Source organism: Coenobita brevimanus, chromosome 110, assembly GCF_032717465.1.
Source record: "Coenobita brevimanus isolate Jiangsu-jjx chromosome 110, ASM3271746v2, whole genome shotgun sequence".
In the NCBI taxonomy this organism is placed as follows: Eukaryota; Metazoa; Arthropoda; class Malacostraca; order Decapoda; family Coenobitidae; genus Coenobita; species Coenobita brevimanus.
This window is the reverse complement of record NC_137063.1, coordinates 32,996,566-33,015,615: the sequence shown is the minus strand read 5'-3', so window position 1 is coordinate 33,015,615 and position 19,050 is coordinate 32,996,566. Positions and strand designations below refer to the sequence as shown.

General features: G+C 45.4%; 1 protein-coding gene across 1 annotated transcript in view; it reads right to left on the bottom strand.

Annotated features, from left to right (window-relative positions):
• Positions 1-19,050, bottom strand: part of Ack (activated Cdc42 kinase) — a 438,035-nt gene that overhangs the window by 301,813 nt on the left and 117,172 nt on the right. Inside the window, exon 5 of the mRNA XM_080286247.1 lies at positions 8,608-8,717. Coding sequence (XP_080142373.1) covers positions 8,608-8,717 — 110 coding nt within the window. The remainder of the gene's footprint in view (positions 1-8,607; positions 8,718-19,050) is intronic.

The following is a 19,050-nucleotide window of genomic DNA, read 5'->3' as shown; positions in this document are numbered from 1 at the left end:
CAAGTTTAAAGCCAATCTAAATGGCCTACCAGCTGTCAAGGAAGCTAATCTAAGGCTAACACCTGTAAATAACTCACTGAAACCAACAAATAAAGCCTGAAAATCATAAGGAATAGGTTAGAAAATATTAAACATCTCTTATCATTTACTTCTTGCAAGTCCATTCCGGTCCTGGTCATCATCATTGCTATCCCCTCCCCGAGGCTAGGGGACATGCGGTGCTCCCTACCACTCAGTCTTCCTCCTCAAAGCCCTCAAACCCCATCTCTAGGGGAAGGTCAGAGAGTGAGGGGGGTGAAAAGCCTGGCAAGGTGGAGTGATCATAGTGGGAGACTGATGCACTGGCTCTGGGGGTGGCGATGGAGTGCGATGCAATGAGGCAAGCGATGGCGATGGGGTGCGATGCGATGGCTCAGGCAGTGGCGATGAGGTGCGATGCAATGGCTCTGGGGGTGGCGATGGAGTGCGATGCGATGACAGAGGAGGTGGTGAGGGAGGCAGCTGTGATGACCGGTGAGGTGGTGAGGGAGACCGCTGCGATGACTGATGAGGTAGTAATGGAGTCAGATGTGGTGGCTCATGTCGTGACGAAGGAGACAGAGACAATGGTTGAAGTGATAAGGGAGATGGAGGCTGGGTGAGGAAGGCAGTGACAGAGTGGCAGAGTGCCGTAGTGGAGACACAGGCATCACAGCAGATGGGGATCGGCTGGAGGTTAGGTCCAGCATTAGAGGCTGAGCATGTCCTCGGCGGGAGGAGTGCCTCGGTGTTTCTCTGTTAGTTGATGATGGTGGAGATGCTCTGCTGGTTGAAGGTTGGAGAGATGCTCAGCTGGTTGAAGGTCGGGGAGATGCTCTGCTCGTCACGGGCTCAGGAGACCCTTTGTGGCTTGCTGGAGTGGTGGGGTCTGTATGAAGAAGGCAGTGATTGTTGTCTACATGGCCACCCTCTTCTTTTCCTCCACCATCATCCTGTACACCTTCCTCCCCTCCTCCAGCCAATAAGCGGTGTCCCTGCTTTGTCCTGGGCGAGGTTTGTGTGTGCGCATCAGCGCAATCATTTTGTCCAGCTTCGTTAGCATCTTCCTCAGAACTGTTATACTGAGGGCTTACACTTCAGGGTAGACCTCCTCCTCCTCCTGTGCCTCCTGGTGCACCCGCTGAATCTCCATATTGAGGAGCTCTTCGTTGCTGAGCTCCTCCCTATGGCTATCGAGAACCTCCTCCACGTCACCCTCAACGACATCCCCGAAGCCCGCCTCGTGCAACAATTACACTATGTCCTGTCACACATGCTGCACTGGTAGAGCTTGTATGCCCTCGGGGAAGCCAGTGAAGGAGTGCGTGCACTCTGGCCACAGCTTCCTCCACACACTGATCCACTTGGGGAACAAGCCTACATCTTTTCTATCCTACAGCAGCTTATACACCACCCTACCAGTATCCCTGACTGCCTTGGAGAGAGCTCCAACATAATTGACCTCTTCCTTACAACTAATCCTTCTGCTTATGCTGTTAATCTCTCCTCTCCGTTGGGCTCCTCTGATCACAACCTTTTTACCTTAACCTGTCCTATCGCTCTGGTATAGCCTGCGGACTCTCCAAAGAAATGTTGACTGTGGCACTTTGGAGGTGTGGGTTGGTAGGCTCTCAGGCAGTAGAATGATTTTCCCTGGAATGATTATTGCTTCCATGGCCGGAAGCCATCTGAGTATGCCTTGCACATGACGGAGGTTATTCTCTCGGGCATGGAAGCATACATCCCTTTCTCATATCCTTTGACTAATGCAAGAAAGCCTTGGATTAATCATGCTTGTTCTAATGCTGTCTGCAACTAGAAGAGGGCCTATAAAAGGTACCAGAGCCAACCCACCCCTGAATCGCATCTTTTTTATGTTTCTGCCTGGAAGCATGCTAAGTCTGTTCTTCGCTCAGCTAAAAATAATTTCATCCGTACCAAATGTTCTCAACTCTCCAACTCGAATTCCTCCCGCTCCTTCTGGCACTTTGCCAAAAATCTTTCTAACAACTTACCTCATCATCCTTCCCACCACTTTTCTATTCTGATGGCTCTGTAGCTATTTCTTCTACTGATAAAGCAGATCTCTTCGCTCAGGCTGTCTCCTCCAATTCCACCCTAGACGATTCCGGTATTGTTCCTCCATCACTTCCCCCCTCAGACTTCCTCATGGCTGACCTTAAAATTTCTTCAGTTGATGTACTTTCTGCCATCACTGGCCTCAGTACTAACAAGGTATATGGGCCTGATGGGGTCCCTCCTGTTGTCCTCAAGAACTGTGCTTCTGTGCTTACACCCTGCCTAGGTAAATTATTTTGCCTTCGTCTTTCAACTTGTACCTTTCCTTCTTGCTAGAAGTTTGCTCTCATTCAGCCGGTTCCAAAGATAGGTGACTATTCCCAACTCTCTATTTTTTTTTTTTTTTTTTTTTTTTTTCTTAATGTGAGGAAGAAGGAACCAAAGGCAACGAGCCCGCAAAACTGTTCCATCCCAGATAAAAACAAAATACAAGAGAGAGCCAAATTCAAGATCCGATCATTTTGAGATGCCTGGACACACTGCACTTGAAAGACTGGAGATCATAGGAAGCAGGAAATACAGACAGAGGGAGACAGTTCCAGAGTTGACCTGATGCATAAATGAAGGACTAGGAGTAACGGTTAACTCTTGCATTAGAGAGTTGGACAGAAAAGGGATGAGAGTCTGCTGCTAGACGGGTGCTACATGCCCATCGTAGAGGTGGAGGATTGCATTCAGACAGTTCAGAGGAGCAATGACCATTGAAGTAGCGATAGAAAAGAGATAAAGATGCAACAGTGCGGCGAAGAGACAGAGGTTGAAGGGAGTCATTAAGAGGAGGAGAGTTAATGAGGCGAAAAGCCTTTGACTCCACCCTATTGAGAAGAACTGTATTGTATGTGGGGAGCCCCCCCACATATGAGAGTTGTACTCCATGCAGGGGCGGATAGAACCCCTGTATAGAGTCAACAATCATGGAGGGGTTACTTTAACATCCTGTGTCTCAAAAGTTTTTTAGTCTATTCTTAACAAAAAATTTTTAAAGCATCTTTCCTATCACAACCCTCTTTTTGATCATCAGTATGGGTTCCGTCAGGGACGCTCCACTGGCGATCTTCTCACCTACCTTTCAGACTCTTGGTCATCCTCCTCTTGGGACTTTGGTGAAAGCTTTGCTATCACACTTGACATCTCAAAGGCTTTCGATCGAGTCTGGCATAAATCTCTAATTTCCAAATTGCCCTCTTACGGTTTCTATCCTTCTATCTGTGCCTTCATATACAGCTTCCTTTTTGGTTGTTCTACTGCCGCTGTTGTAGACGGCCATCATTCTTCTCCTAGATCTATCAACAGTGGTGTTCCTCAGGGCTCTGTCCTATCACCAACTCTCTTCCTTTATTCACCAATGATCTTCTAAGCTGTATATCTAACCCTATCCACTCGTAATCCAATGATTCCACCCTTCACCTTTCCATTCGGTTCCCACAACGTCCATCCCAGCAGTTACTTCAACAAACAAGGGATGAGGCTATGGCACACCTAATGTCTGACATGGTTTGTATCTCTGACTGGGGAAAAAAAAATCTTGTTTTTAATGCATCAAAGACTCAGTTTTTACACATATCAACCCGACAGAATCTTCCACAGGAATACCCACTAATGTTTGACATTATCCAACTCAACCCTGCATTATTCTTGAACGTGCTTGGGGTTTCATTCCTTCGGGATTTATCTTGGAAAGATCATATTACATCTCTTGTAAAATCAGCTTCCAAGAGATTACGTGTGCTAAGCCAACTCCATACCTTCTTTACCCTTGCACAGTTGTTGACTTCATACACGGGTTTTATTTGCCCCTGTGTAGAGTACAACTCCCATGTGTGGGGAGGCTCCCCACATACAGCTCTTCTCAATAGGGTGGAGTCAAAGGCTTTTCACATCATTAAAATCCTCCTCCTCTTACTGACTCCCTTCAGCCTCTGTCTCTTCATCGCACTGTTCCATCTTTATCTCTTTTCTATCGCTACTTCCATGGCTACTGCTCCTTTGAACTGGCTGCTTGCATACCTCCATCTCTACGATGGGCGCGTAGCACCCGTCTAGCAACAAACTCTCATCCCTTGTCTGTCCAACTCTCTAATGCAAGAATTAACCATTACTCCCAGTCCTTTATTTATGCAACGGGTCAACTCAGGAACTATCTCCCTCTGTCTGTATTTCCTACTTCCTATGATCTCCGGTCTTTCAAGTGCAGTGTGTCCAGGTATCTCGAAATGAATAGATCTTGAATTTGGCTCACTTTTGTATTGTTTTTGTTTTTTTCTTGGAAGAAGTTGATTGCGGGCTACTAGCCTTTGGTTCCTTCTTACTCGCAAAAAAAAAAAGGTAGGCTGGCTAACTTCATGCCACGCTATAGTGATGTTCTCTAGGGTGTGGTTTATATTGTAGCCCTTCCAGAACTGCTGCACTGTTGTGCTATCATCACTGTCACAGACCCTCACCAATTGCTGCATAGTGCGGCGATCACCCATCGGTCCATGGGTTGCAACAAGGACTTGGTGTTGGGAGGCAGGAACACCACTTCTATGTTGCCTGCCCATTCCTTCATCGTGGGAGGGTGGCTAATCACGCTGTCTACCACCAAGAGAGATCTGTTTGCCAAATTCTCCCCCAAGGCATTCCTCTTCAGGATATGAGAGAGGTATGAGTGGAAATATGATGAACAGACATCAGATGTCAGCCAGGCCTTCTTGTTTGACTTCCATATCATCCCAAGGTTTTCTTTAACATACCCCACCAGAGCCCTTGGGCTCTCGGAGTGGTAGACAAGGAGCGGCTTCAACATGAGGTCGCCCTCAGTGCTGCCCTTATGCAGGAGTGTATGCCGGCCCTTTGAGGCCTTGAACCCTGGGGTAGACTTTTCCTCTGTTGAAGATATGTTTTGGAGGACATTCTCTTCCAAAAGAGCCCATTCTCATCAAAGTTCAAGACCTGCTTCACACTGCAGCCACCCTCTATGATGATGCGTTTCAGTTCGTCAGGAAGTGCTGCTGCCGCCGCCATATCTGCACTCGCCGCCTCATCATACATCTTCATGTGATGGAGATTAGCTCGCCTTTTGAACCGGTCAAACCATTTATGGCTCGCCTTGAAGGTCTCGCTAGCATCAAGATCCCACCTCACCTTGAATTCCTCACACAGCGAGAGGGACTTAGTGCAAATAATTGCCTAGCTCATGCGTGCCTTCCGCCGGTTCTGATCCTCCACCCACGTGAGCAGCATCTGGTCCAGCTCCTCCATTGCGGGCCCTCTCTAGCAGGTGATACGGGAGGCGCATGAGGTGCAACCTCCCCAGCAGCAGCCTTATTGGCCTCCTCCTTGATGATGGTGGAGACAGTCAACTGGGCCAGGTGGAGAGCCGAGGCGATAGCACACGCACCTTTGCCTATGTTGTGGCATTTAAGAATATCTAGCTTGACTTTTAGAGAGACAGTTTTATGCACACGCTTCGTGGGAACATCACTAGCAGCAACACTAGCAGGCTGCTTACCACCATGACTAGGGCCTCCACTGGCACCACCACTGGCCCCACCATGTGCAGCACCCTTACCATACATGATCACACTTATTTAAGCTAAAATTCACACAAAATTGCACTCCAAACACGATTAGTATCATTGCTCTACTCACGGCACTGCTCGTATATAGTTACAATGTACTACGATAGTGGCTTGCATAGCATTGGTGATGCAACACAATGCGTGGTGGGCGAGCGTAAGAGAGTTCTCACTCTGAGACAGCTGATGTGAGATGAACAACATGGGTATGCGCGGGGTAAGCAATGGCTGTGAGGCCTGTGCAAGTGTTTCTGCACATCCTGGAAGGCGGGCAGGCTCAGCTGGCCACGGGAACATACATAATACAAAATTTTGGCCTATCGCCTGTGGATGCAATGTCGGGGGGCCCATCGTTAAACTGGGGCACAGCCATCGTGTAACAGGGTTTGGTGGTATTTATACCCCCATCGCCAAGCCGGGGTACTGAATCTAGGGGTATTGTATCTCGGGGTATTACTGTACTTTCCACTAAATCCTTGAAGCCAATGGACAAGCCGAGTTCCTGACAATGTGCACCCAAACCTAGCAAACTACCGGTATGCTAACACTCAATGTTACATACAGGTACAGCAGTCTGAACCCATAATTAATACTCCCACTTAAATGCATTATTGTGCACATGCTAACAGTGATACATGTGGGAAGTAATTCCATCTTATGCGGTGTGCGTGATAAATGGGTGTGTAAGAGATGCAGTGGTGTCAGAGGTAGACTGCGAGATAATGCTGATTTTATGTGTACGGCGAGTCGGGGAGAGCAGGAGGAGATTCTCAGGCGTGAAAGGATTGAACTTGCTGGTGAATCTCTTGAGTGTGTGGAAGAGTTTTGTTATTTGAGAGACATGTTGTGTGCTGGAGGTGGGGCTGGAGCTAGCTCTGTGGCTAGAGTGAGAAGTGGTTGGAAGAAGTTCAGGGAGCTCTTGCCTCTTCTGACATTGAGAGGGCTTTCCCTACGTGCTAAGGGGTCTTTGTATGCAGCATGTGTTAGGAGTGTAATGCTGTATGGTAGCGAGACCTGGGCAGTAAACATGGAGGATATTCGCCGGCTCAGATGTACAGAAATGACAATGATTAGGTGGATGTGTAGTGCGTCCCTGCGTGCAAGGTCCAGGGGGGCTGGGTTTACGATGGAAGAGTTGAGAGGTAGGATGGGACTGGAGTGTATTGGTGTTGTGATGAGGAGAGATAGATTGAGATGGTTTGGACATGTGGAGAGGATGGGGGATTATAATTGGGTGAGGAAGGTGAGAAGTGTTAATATTGGGGGTGGGGTTATGACGGGTAGACCAAGAAAGACATGGGACGAGGTCTTATTAAGTGTGACCTCAGGGTTAAGAGACTGAACAGGGAGGCTGCAATGGATCGTGCAGCGTGGAAAGCCGCCATTAGGTGACAAAGGCCAATGCATGCAAGCATGTTGGAGCCTTTAAAAATTAAACAATGAAATGACGTATGGTACTGACTTAGTAATACAATATGCAAACAGGTAGAATAAGGTGAAGATAGTAGTGTACCAAATATTGTGGTATAGTAAATACGGACAGTAAACTACAGTAAGACTTACCTCCAAAAGTAGGGGTTCTACAGCTGTTGTAAAATATGCCTGACAGGTAGCTATAATGGCACCCCCAAACCTGTGTCAGGCCTAGGTGTGGTTTAGTCTATGACAGAGTCACCACTGATTAGCACTCGAGGTGGTACAGGGGTGACAGGGGCTGAGAGGCATCAGAGATGGTGCTCCATCTTCTCAATTACTTCCAATTTCTGGCCAAAAGAAAGCCTCACCCTCTCTTTTTCCTGAACCTTAGGCATGGTTCATAAAAGCTTTGGTTCATTAAAAAAACACAAATAATGTCACAATACCAAGGCAAAGCTGCACACACACAGAGCACTTGTTTTCAGTTGGGGGATCACATGAAGACTGCATGCTTGGCGGGGATGTGTGGCAACACCGCATATCACCGGTCGGAGAAGTGTTTCCAGCATGAGCTCAATGACATGCTCGATTTACGGGACTTTTTCTGGTAATTAGGTGGTTTTTGGAATAGAATTTTCTTAATGGAATTACACTCATTTTAACATACATTTTCCTTTAAACTGGGAGGGGAAAAAAGAAGAAAAAAAATTATTCCATTATCTCGGGCTTCCGCTAAATCAGTGTTCGTTAAATCGAGCTTCTGCTGTACAGTATTTTCGATGGAATACAGTATTATCAACTGAAAATCACAAATTTTAAGGTATGAAAGAGTTGTAGACAAAAATTATTACTCCTCCCCCCATTAATTATCAATACACCTTATATAGTATTTAAATATATGAGGCAATATTTGAAATACTCAGCCTCAACACTAATGAAAGGAATCCTATGACTGCAATCACCAAAAACTGCAGAATGCACCGGTAATATCAATATTAATAAAATTCATTACATTGGGTGGTAACCATATAACCAAATCATGGCGCCTGGTGGTTTAGAGGGTAATTAAGGTGCTCCAATTGGATTAAGCCTGTGCAGGTTTACATCCAAGGGGTGGTTGGGGTTTCTGCTCATGTAATGCCACTCAGGGCTGAGTGAGGCTGATCACTCTCTTCTTAAATGTAAGGACCAACTTACCTAGCCCCGAGTTCCTATGCTCCTCGTGGGGTGACATAGGATTGGATGATGGAGGGATGGAATAATGGCATTATCAAACCTCTCTGGCTGAAAAAATGTCTCTTATAACCTGAATAACACTGCCTTGTATTAGAAAAAATAAAATCATTGGATTCACTAGATTAAGGGTTAACAGTTCTGAGGTAATTGGTTATGAAGCCTGACAAGCTTCACAATATGGATTAATAATGGGAATTTCAAACCTCTCCAGTAGAAAATATCTCTTATACTCTGAATAACATTGCCTAATGTTATGAAAAAAAATAAAAAATAACTCACTAGCAGAAAGGTGAGACCTTACCTGTGATGGGGACGTGGGTGAGTTGCTTGCGGAGGTAGTCAAGGAGCGAGCCGAGGGGGGCCAGCTCTGTTACCATCATGAGGGGATTGGACAGCACCACGCCAAACAGTCTTGGAGATACAGAATATATGATAAGTCCTACCATGTTCTAAACCACCTATTCTGATATGATTTTTCACTATCATCCCATATAACTCACAGGCTCCTATGACAGTTCCAGATGGACAAAATTGTCTGCAATTAGTTAGAATGGAATACTGGAATTGTTTGACCCAAAAATTTAGTTGTGACAATATACTCGTAATATTAACTCTTTCAGGTACCCATGACTCACTCTCAGAAGAATAAACAGTCTGACAACAGCTGGAATGCAATACCTAAGTTGTTCTGACCACAGGAGGGTTTATATGATGATGTGCTTTCTTAAGTCAGTTTCTGCTTTTGCCCTATGATTCTATTCAGCTTTGAGTGAGTCCCCCAGTCGTCAATGAGTTAATGGAGTTAATAAAAAGTTTCCAAGCTGAACAAAATCACTTGTAACTACTGGCAGCAACAAAGAAAGAAGAAAAACACCACTGGTGTAGGCTGTAGCATCAGCCAATCAAAGTGGTACTCCTATTTCACTAGCCATCACAATACTCTCATCATCCCTTTACTGACCCTTTTCAGTGCAACACTAACATGGAGAGCAAGCCAACATACTCTCCAAACACTTTACTCTATCATCTGCACTACCCTACATGTGCTTTACATTCCATACAATGTACCCCACTATGTCACATGGGTTGAGGCCACCATGGACATGCGGCCAGAAAACTTCCCTCGCTATCTAGTAGTGAACCTGCGGAGGTGTGGCACGGGCTTAGTCAGCTCAGTTTTGGGGGTGGGATGGGATGGGGTTTGGATATGTGCCAGAGGGTACAGGGCATTGCAATTTCCAGGTTACTGATTCCATCCAATAGAGAGAGGCCTGAAATTGGGAGCAGAGCCCGAGTAGGCTGCCCTATGAATGGGTACATAATGGCAGGGCAGTTATAGAGCCAAAACATGCTTAGAAGGTGTTCCTATAGCTGTCATGGCAGGGCACTCCGAGGTCACTGCCACCGTCACCGGCCACGGATGGTGGGCCAAGGGTTCCTGGTTCTATGCTTGGACTTGGGACTGTGTGGGTGGGTGGAGACTGTGGTCTGTCTCCCTCTTCATTTACTCAACTTATGACAAAAATGAAGAGCAAAAGCAATACAAACAAGCCTGAGGTAATCAATTCACCTAAGGGGTTTGGAATGGCATTGTGGAATGTGGGTCATCTGAAGACAGAGCAGGGGAAATGTAGAGACTCAGGGTAGGAGGAAAGTGAATGTATTTTTCCTGCAGGAAGTCAGTTTCAAGGGTGGGTCGGCTAGGGTGCTTGTTGGAAAGGTCTGTGTATATAAGTTATTTTGGGAGGGAAGTGTAGATGGATACTGTGGTGTGGGTGTCCTAGTTGAGGAGAAATGGGTAGAATATGTCATGAATGTAATGAGGGCAAATGAAGGAATTATAGCAGTGAAAATATTTTTTGTTTAACTCATGATTTCAGTTATATCGAAGGATGCTCCTCAGGTTGGCATGGATGGTGAAGAAAAAGATAGATTCTGGGATGACTTGATATGTGAGGTTGGTAGTATGGGGGATGATGAGATTGTAGTTTTGGGTCAGGATTTAAATGGTCATGAGGGTGAACTAGCTCAAGGATATGACAGGGTACATGGGGGATGCACATAATATGGTACAAGGAATGTGGAAAGGGAAAGGATACTCATATCTGGGGGGTCTATGAACATGATTGTGCGCAACACATATTTTAGGAAGAGAAAGAGTAGGGTGATTACATATGAGTGGGAGCAATAGTAGCAGACTGAATGCTTCCTGGTCAGAAGGGCTGATAGCAGGCTTATGAAGGATGTTAAAGTTATAGGAAGCAGAGTCTGTGTAGCAACACATACTACTCATATGTGACATAGTATTGAAGGAGCAGGCACCCAGGAGGAAAATATGGAAACTGAAAAACCAAGTGACAAAGGAAGCATTCTACAGCAAAATAAGGAGAGAGGTGGCTGAACATAGAGCTACTGAAAGAAACGTTAATGAGCAGAACAGAGCTCTCAATATCATCCCTTGAAAGTTGCTGATTCAGTATGTGGATGAACAAGGGGCCCTCCAAGATATAAGGTAACATGGTGGTGGGATGAGGGTGTAGAAGCAGCAGTTATGGAGAAATGAAGAAATTCCAAGAATGGAAAAAGGATGGTTACAGAGTGGGATACTTGGCTGCCAGATGTTGAGCTAAATGAGGTATACAGGGCAAAATCTGAGTCTCAGAGACTTTTACTGGAGAAAGTTGGAGTGCTTTGTGTTCAAGGGATTGCCTGAGTAGGGCAGGTTCGAATCCCAGAGATGCCATGGTGTTGATTTCAGTTCGATGACACATTTTGGGGGCATGGCGGCTCACTGGTAGAGAACTTGACTCAAGACCGAAGTCATGAGTTTGCGCCACACCTGGGTAAGCTGCCATGCTGGGAGCCATGGCACTGTGGGTTAGACCGCTCTGACTGAAGAGTTGGAGGTTTAAGTCCACCCAAGAGTTCATTGGTAGACATCAGGAAGGGCATCTGGTATAAAGTGCTACATGCTCCAAAACCAAAGTCCTCTACCCAGGGGTAACCACTTAGCCCTTATTAAAGAAAGGGGGACACACACACACAAAAAAAAGTGGTGAATGGAAGAATATGGTTTTTAAAAGGGGGTAAATCACATGAAGAGGGAAAACAGGGATATCACAAGTGAGCAGTATGTGAAGAATGATGAAGGAAAGGTAGTGGTGGCCAGCAAGGATATTAAAGATGCCAGGAGAGAGCATCACAGCCAGCTGCTGTAATAAGGAGTTAGACTGCAACATGGAAGGTTTGGAGTCTGCAGATCCAGTGTTTGGCCTTTGATTGATGCTGCTACTGTAAGCAGGTCAACAGACAGGATGCATTTGGGGAAGGCAGTGGGTGTGTCTGGGTTGACTGCTGAAATGTTGAAGGCCTCAAGAAATACAAGAGCAGATTTAGTTACTGCTTTGATAAATTCAAATACACTGTATATGTCTGTTGTTCCATATGACTGGCTGATGAGTGTGCCCCCCCCCCCTGTGGGTAGGGGGGTTTCAAACTCCCCCAGTATCCCTACTTGTCATACGAGGCGACTAAAAGGGTTGGTGGTGGGTTAGTGCCTCACCCCATAAAAAGAACTAACTAAACAAGCAAATAAAGCGCCTAGGACCAGGACGGACCATATGTTGACGACTAAGGAACGGACAAAGGACATTCTGAGGGTGGGGACATGGAATGTGAGAGGAGTGAATGATGAAGTGAAAGAGAGAGAGACTGTTCAGGTGCTTGAGGATGCAAGAGCTGATATATGTAGATTGACTGAAACTAAATGGAAAGGTGAAAGGGTGAGAAAGTGGGAATATGGTTTAGGTACTGTATATGTGTAGGAGTTAATGAGAATGAGAGGGCAAGAGAGGGAGTATGTCTGATGATATGCAAGAAGTGGAAGGAGAATATAAAAGAGTATAGAACAGTGGGTGCAAGGACTGTATGGGTGAGGATGAAAGTAGGTATACAAGCATTGGCGATTGTATGTGCGCATGCGCCGACAGAGGACCGAGTGGCAAGAGTGAAAGATGAGTTTTGGGCGAGTGTAGATGCATGTATGGACAAATCTGAGAGGAGTGAGAGAGTGCTTTTGATTGGAGACACGAATGGCAAAGTTGGGAATGTACGAGTGGATAGAGTGGTTGGTCAGTGGGGTGTGCCAGCTGAAGTAGATGGGAATGGTAGTGCTTTGGTGGACATCTGTGCTGGTAAGGGGTTGGTAATAGCTAACACCTACTTTCGGCATAAGATGATCCACAGGTATACATGGAGAATAATGAGAAGGATGGATGGTGAACTTTTTGAACAAAAGGCAATGATAGACTACGTGTGTGTGGATGAGCGAATAAGCAGACAAGTGTTCGATGCAAGAGTGTGAAGAGAGTTGGGGAATGGAGTCACAGACCATCACTTAGTGATGGCCAAGGTAAAGCTGCAAAGAAAATGGTTGAAGAGACGAAGGGGAAGACAGGAGGAAACAGCTCCTGTGAGAAGAGTGGAAAAGTTGCACGACAGTGAGAAAATGGCAGAGTATAAGAGCACGGTGGAAGAAAGATCGGAAAGGTATGAGTTAGAGCAGATGGAAGAGGTGGAAGACGTATGTAAGATATTCACGGAAGAGGTAGGCACAGCGTGTGAGGTGGTTTGTGGAGTAAGGAGGAGATGCAAGGGTGTGCAAGGGACAGCATGGTGGAATGATGAGGTGAAACAAGCTGTGGAACAAAAGAAGAAGGGATATAGTGAATGGCTAGCGAGTAGAGGTAGGGGAGAAGATGAGAGAGAGAAGAGAGAAGTATATGTGAGCAGAAGGAAGGTGAAGAGACTGGTGAAGAAGAGTAAGAAGAAAGTGGATGAAGAGTTTGGGAGGAATCTGAGTGTGAAATGGAGGGAGAGTAAGAAATTGTTCTGGAACAAGGTAAAGAAAGTAAGGCAGTGTGAAAGGGGAAACAGTAGAGGAGTGAAAGATAGGAATAATAGATTGTAGGTGGAGAAGAGAGAGAAATTGAGGAGATGGAAGGAGCACTTTGAGGATTGGTTGAATGTAGAGAGTGAGAGCAGTGCGAGTATAAGTGGTTGGGCAATGGCTGGAAGAAGAAGAGATGAGTGGAGGGAGGAAGAGATCAGTAGGGTGGAAGTAGTGGAAGCAATGAAAAAGATCAAGATGGAAAAGGCCCCAGGAATTGATGGAGTGTGTGGTGAAATGCTGAGGTATGGGGGTGAGATTGTTGTGGAGTGGACATGGAAGTTGAGTAGATTGGCTTGGGAAGAGCGAAGGGTTCCAGAGGACTGGAAATCTGGTATAACTGTTCCTGTATACAAAGGAAAAGGGGAGAGAGAAGTATGTGGTAACCATAGGGGCATTTGCCTTCTTAGTGTGAGTGGAAAAATATATGGTAGAATACTCACTGATAGGGTGCATATGACAGAGAAGCTAGTTGGAGAAGAACAAGGGGGATTTAGGAAGGGAAAAAGGTGTGTGGATAACATATTTGTTCTAAGATGTTTAGTGGAGAAGTATCTAGAGAAGAGAAAGAAAGTGTATGCTGCCTTCATGGACTTGGAGAAAGCTTATGACATAATAGATAGGCAAGGTATGTGGAAGGTACTGAGAATAAATGGAGTGGAGGGGAAAATGTTGAGTGCTGTGAAGAGAATGTACAAAGGAGCTAGGGCTATGGTGCGAGTGGATGGTAAGCTGAGTGAGTTCTTTGATATCAATGTGGGACTGAAACAGGGTTGTGTGATGTCTCCATGGCTGTTTAATATATACATGGATGGGGTTGTAAAGGAGGTGCAAGGTAGGGCAGTGGATGTGGAGGTGGCTCTAATGAATGAGGGTGAGATTTGGAAGATTCCAAAGTTGCTGTTTGCTGATGATACAGTATTGTTGAGTGAAGATGAATGGGAGTTGCAAGGTTTGGTGAATGAATTTGGGACAGTGTGTAGGAAGAGGAATCTGAATGTTAATGTAAACAAGAGTAAAATTATTGTGTTTGAGAGGAACGAAGTCACAGAATGTACAGTGAGGTTGGATGGTGAGGATATGGAGAATGTGAGTGCATTCAAGTACTTGGGTAGTGTGATGAGTAAGGATGGAACTTTGGGGGATGAAGTGCGTGAAAGGGTACAGCAGGGAAGGAAGGTTGTTGGTTCACTGAAAGCAGTGATGAGAAATGGGGAGGTGAGTATGGAAGTTAAGAAGTCACTGCATGATAGTATTGTGATCCCTACCCTGACGTATGGAAGCGAGGTATGGACCTTACAAGAGGGGAAAAAGTCAGGAGTGAGAGCAGTGGAAATGAGTTACTTGAGAGGAGCATGTGGAGTGACATGGAGGGACAGGTTGACGAATGAAGAAGTGAAGGAACGTTGTGGGGTGGATGTGGATGTGGTTGACAAGATTAGGAGGAATACACTGAGGTGGTTTGGACATATGGAGTGAATGGAGAATGAAAGACTGAATAAGAGGGTGTATGTAGGTGAGGTGGAGGGAGGGATAGGGAGGGGTAGACTGAGGATGAGGTGGAGGGATGGAGATGAGAGGTATATGAGGGAGGGGGGAGTCAGTTGGGGGGAGGGTAGTCAAATGGTGGGTGACAGAGCGACTTGGAGGCGTTTTGTCTGCGGCCACCCTTTGCGGGATTAGGACGTCGGGCTATAGATAGATAGATAGATTAAACTTTTGGGCCAGATAATGAAGGTAATGGAGAGAGTCCTACTAAGTACTGTACAATAAAGATAAGTGAATACTGATGAGATGCAGTTTGGGTTTATGCAAGGCAAAGGGACCACTGATGCCATATTCACTGTCTGAAAGCTTCTGAAAAAATATATAGGAAAGAAAAGGGAACTATACTTTGTTTTTACTGACTTGGAGAAGACCTTTGACAGTCCCTTGGGCGCCTGTGAAGTGGGCAACGAGAAAGCTTGAGACTGAAAAGTGACTGGGTAGAGTGGCTACAGCCACAAATGGGGGTGCTCGTGCCCAGATGAGAGTGAATGGAGATTTGAGTGACAAGTTTTCTGTGAAAGCTGGCATGCACCAGGGGTTAGTCTTACACCCTTCATTATTTGTCATTGTTCTTGAAGCTCTCTCACATGACTTCAGAAATGGACTCCCATGAAAGATGTTGTATGCTGGTGGTTTGGTGATGACGAGAGAATGAAAGGGAGACGGAGGAAAGATTCAGGAAATGGAGGGAGAGAGAGTAAATGATGATAAAACAGAAGTGATGATATCTAGGGCTGGTGGCAGTACTGTACAAAGAAGTACAAAGGAAGGTAACCAGCAACAGACCTGTAGAGGGAATGTGACCATATGCAGTTTGCTGCATAGGTGTGGGAAATAACTCCATCTTATGCTGTGTTTGTGATAAGTGAATGCATAAGAGATGTAGTAGTACTGGAAGAAGCCTGTGAAATAATGCTGACTTTATGTGGGCAGTGCACTGGGAAGTGCATGTAGAGGCTGTCGGGCATGAAAGGACTGATCTTGTTTAAGAGTCTCTTAAGCATGTGGAGTTTTGCCATTTGGGAGTCATATTATATGTTGAAGGTCGGGCTGGAACTAGATCTGTGGCTAGGATAAGAAGTAGTTGGAGGAAGTTCAAGGAGCTGTCACCTCTCCTAATACTGAGAGGGTTCTCCCTCCATGCTACGGGATCTTTGTATGCAGCATACGTCTCAAGTGTAATGTTGTACGGTAGTGAGACCTAGGCAGTAAAAGAAGAGGATATTCATACGCTCAAACATACACACATGGCGAAGATTAGAAAGATGTGTAAAGTGTCCTTGAATATGAGACCTGGGGGGGGAGGGGAGTCCAAGATGGCAACTGAAGAACTGAGAGGAAGGATGGGACTTGAATGTATGGATGCTGTGATAAGGAGTGATACACTGAGATGGTTTCAACAAGCTGCAAGGATGGAGGTTGACAACTGGTGCAGAAGGTGGGAAATGCGAACATCGGGGGTAGGGCTGGGAAAGGCAGACTAAAAAAAACACCTGGGAAGAGGTCATAGAAGGTAAACTCAGGGATAGGGGACCGAACAGGGAGGCTGCATGAGATGGAGCAGCATGGACAGCCGCCATTAGGTGACCAAGGCCTACGCACACAAGCTCAACATGCTTGCAAGCACTGGCCTTGGTCACCTAATGGCTGCTCTCCATGCTGTTCAATCTCTGGCAGCCTCCCTATTCAGTCCCTCATCCCTAGGGTCAAACTCTATGACGATACAATACGAACTGAATGGCTTAAAGTCCATGGTAAATTACAGAAAAACCGCACTTGTATAATATCTCTCTGCCTCTGTACACATCTGAATAGGGTTATACTGGGTCCAGCAGTTGTCTCATGCACCAGAAGGTGGTGGCTGAATCGGCAGAAAAGGGCCTGCAGTCCTGATGAACCCAGGTTCGTATCCTGGCTGGGGCAGGGAACAGTTTAAGGATTTGAATTTCATATAAAGCAGACTTTCCTGGCCTACCAGATGATCCGCAAACATGCTGTAAACATACCCTCGCTAATACCAATACACCAGTCCTGTATGAGACAGCCCTAGCATGTATTCAATATGGATGGCTGATATTAGTGCTGAAGTGGTGACATATGGAGGTGTGGGAGGACTACTGGGCCTTGAGATAGGCTACTGCCCCCGAGATATAGGCCCTGAAGCCTTTGCCCACAGTCGGACACATTATATATATATTAAAAAAATAAATAAAAAAAATCTAGTGCCACCAGCTACTTTAACAAGTCATCTTGGCTACATACACTAAACTGTCTGTAATACGATATGGTTGGGCAACATCATGAATATGAAAAGTTAAAGAACTACAGCAATGGAATTGTGGATTCTGAGGAATGTGCATGAAGTGAGAAGAGTGGACAGAGCAAGAAACTATGTGACTTGTGAAAGGTGTGGAGTAAGGATGTCTGTGGAGAAGTGTTCAAGACAGTCTAATCAAATGGCATGGTCACAATGATAGAATGGATGTAACAGGGTGGTGGAAAAAGCATACAATCTGAAGCTGGGAGGAGATGTGGTAGGCCAAAGAGAAAGTGGCCTGATACGGGAAATCGGTGCGTGACAAAGTGAGGTAGGGAAGTTGATGAAACTACAGAGCTGACAAGGTTACTAACTTTGTTTTGAGGAGACCACGGCACCCTCACTTTTAACCTCATTGTCACTGGAACGATTTTAGCTGATACGTATCACAGCAAAAAGCTCATAATATGTGGAAGGACCCTGTGAGGTGGATTCAGCATCACAGCAAAACGCTCATATTAAGTGGAAGGACCCTGTGAGGTGGATTCAGAATTCCATGGACCAGAATGATGAGTGAATGAGTGCATGCCTCATTTAACTGGCATGCTGTTGATGAGCTCTCTCTCTCTATTATGCTATTCCTTTTTCTTGCTCTATGGCTCCTGATTCACTCCATCATTAGATGCAAAAATGATGATGGGTTGATGATTAATAATAATGGTGTGGTGATACTATTGAGGGGTGTTACTGTACCACTAAGGTGGATTTTAAGAAAGTTGTCTTTACTGCATTACATTCTTGCTACTGCCAAATGCTATTATTCAGCTTAGGAGATATTTCTTACACATGAATGACCTTTCCTAAGTTAAAATTGTCTGGAAACAACAAAAATAAACTTTAAAAAGACATTATTGGATTCAAGGGGCTCAGCTGTCTGACAAAATGAAAATCCACAAACTGTTCACTGTCTCAGCTTAGACTGCTCTATAATCTTATGATCAGCAGTCCTCTCCACTACCACTTGACCACGAGCTCCAAGCTGTCTTGATTTGGAACAAAATACAATGATCTGATCCATAATGAGAGGCTTAATGTGGGAAACTTTCCTTTCAATGGCAAAAGAAGGAAGGCACTGTGGCTACCATTGGCACTGTTTATCATCTAAAATAAAAAAGCTGTTCTTTAAATCTCCCCACCCAGTCTGAATACAGGAAACTTAGTTATGACAATGACACTGATAAACATCACAATACTGTTAGACCAAATTGCATCTTTATAATTCTACCATGCAATTTCTGAGCTAAATGGGACATATGATAACAGAAACAAAAAAGCATCTGTCCTCTCTAATTAACTGCTGACTGCACTGTGCGAGGCAGAATACATTTCTTTATCCTCACTGGTTTTCTAAAATTGCTTATCAAAATTCTTTGAAAGCAGTGACAAAAAATAGAGAAGTGAGCATGGATGTCAAAAAAGCACAGCATGATAGTACAATAAAGTCTTACTACGATGGCCTGGAATAGACTGGAATTCGCCTTTATCGGAGTCGAGGAGCCGACCGGACTATATTCTAGAATATCAGGAAAGATGAGTTTTGGGCGAGAGTAGAAGCATGTATGGACAAGTTTGAGAGGAGCGAGAGAGTGCTGTTGATTGGAGACATGAATGGCAAAGTCGGGAATGTACGAGTGGATGGAGTGGTTGGTCAGTGGGGTGTGCCAGCGGAAGTAGATGGGAATGGTAGTGCTTTGGTGGACATCTGTGCTGGTAAGGGGTTGGCAATAGCCAACACCTACTTTCGTCATAAGATGATCCACCGGTATACATCGAGAGTAATGAGGAGGATGGATGGTGAACTTGTTGAACGAAAGGTTATGATAGACTACGTGTGTGTGGATGAGCGAATGAGAAGACAAGTGTTGGATGCAAGGGTGTGGAGAGGGTGGGGGAATGGAGTCTCGGACCATCACTTAGTGATGGCCAAGGTA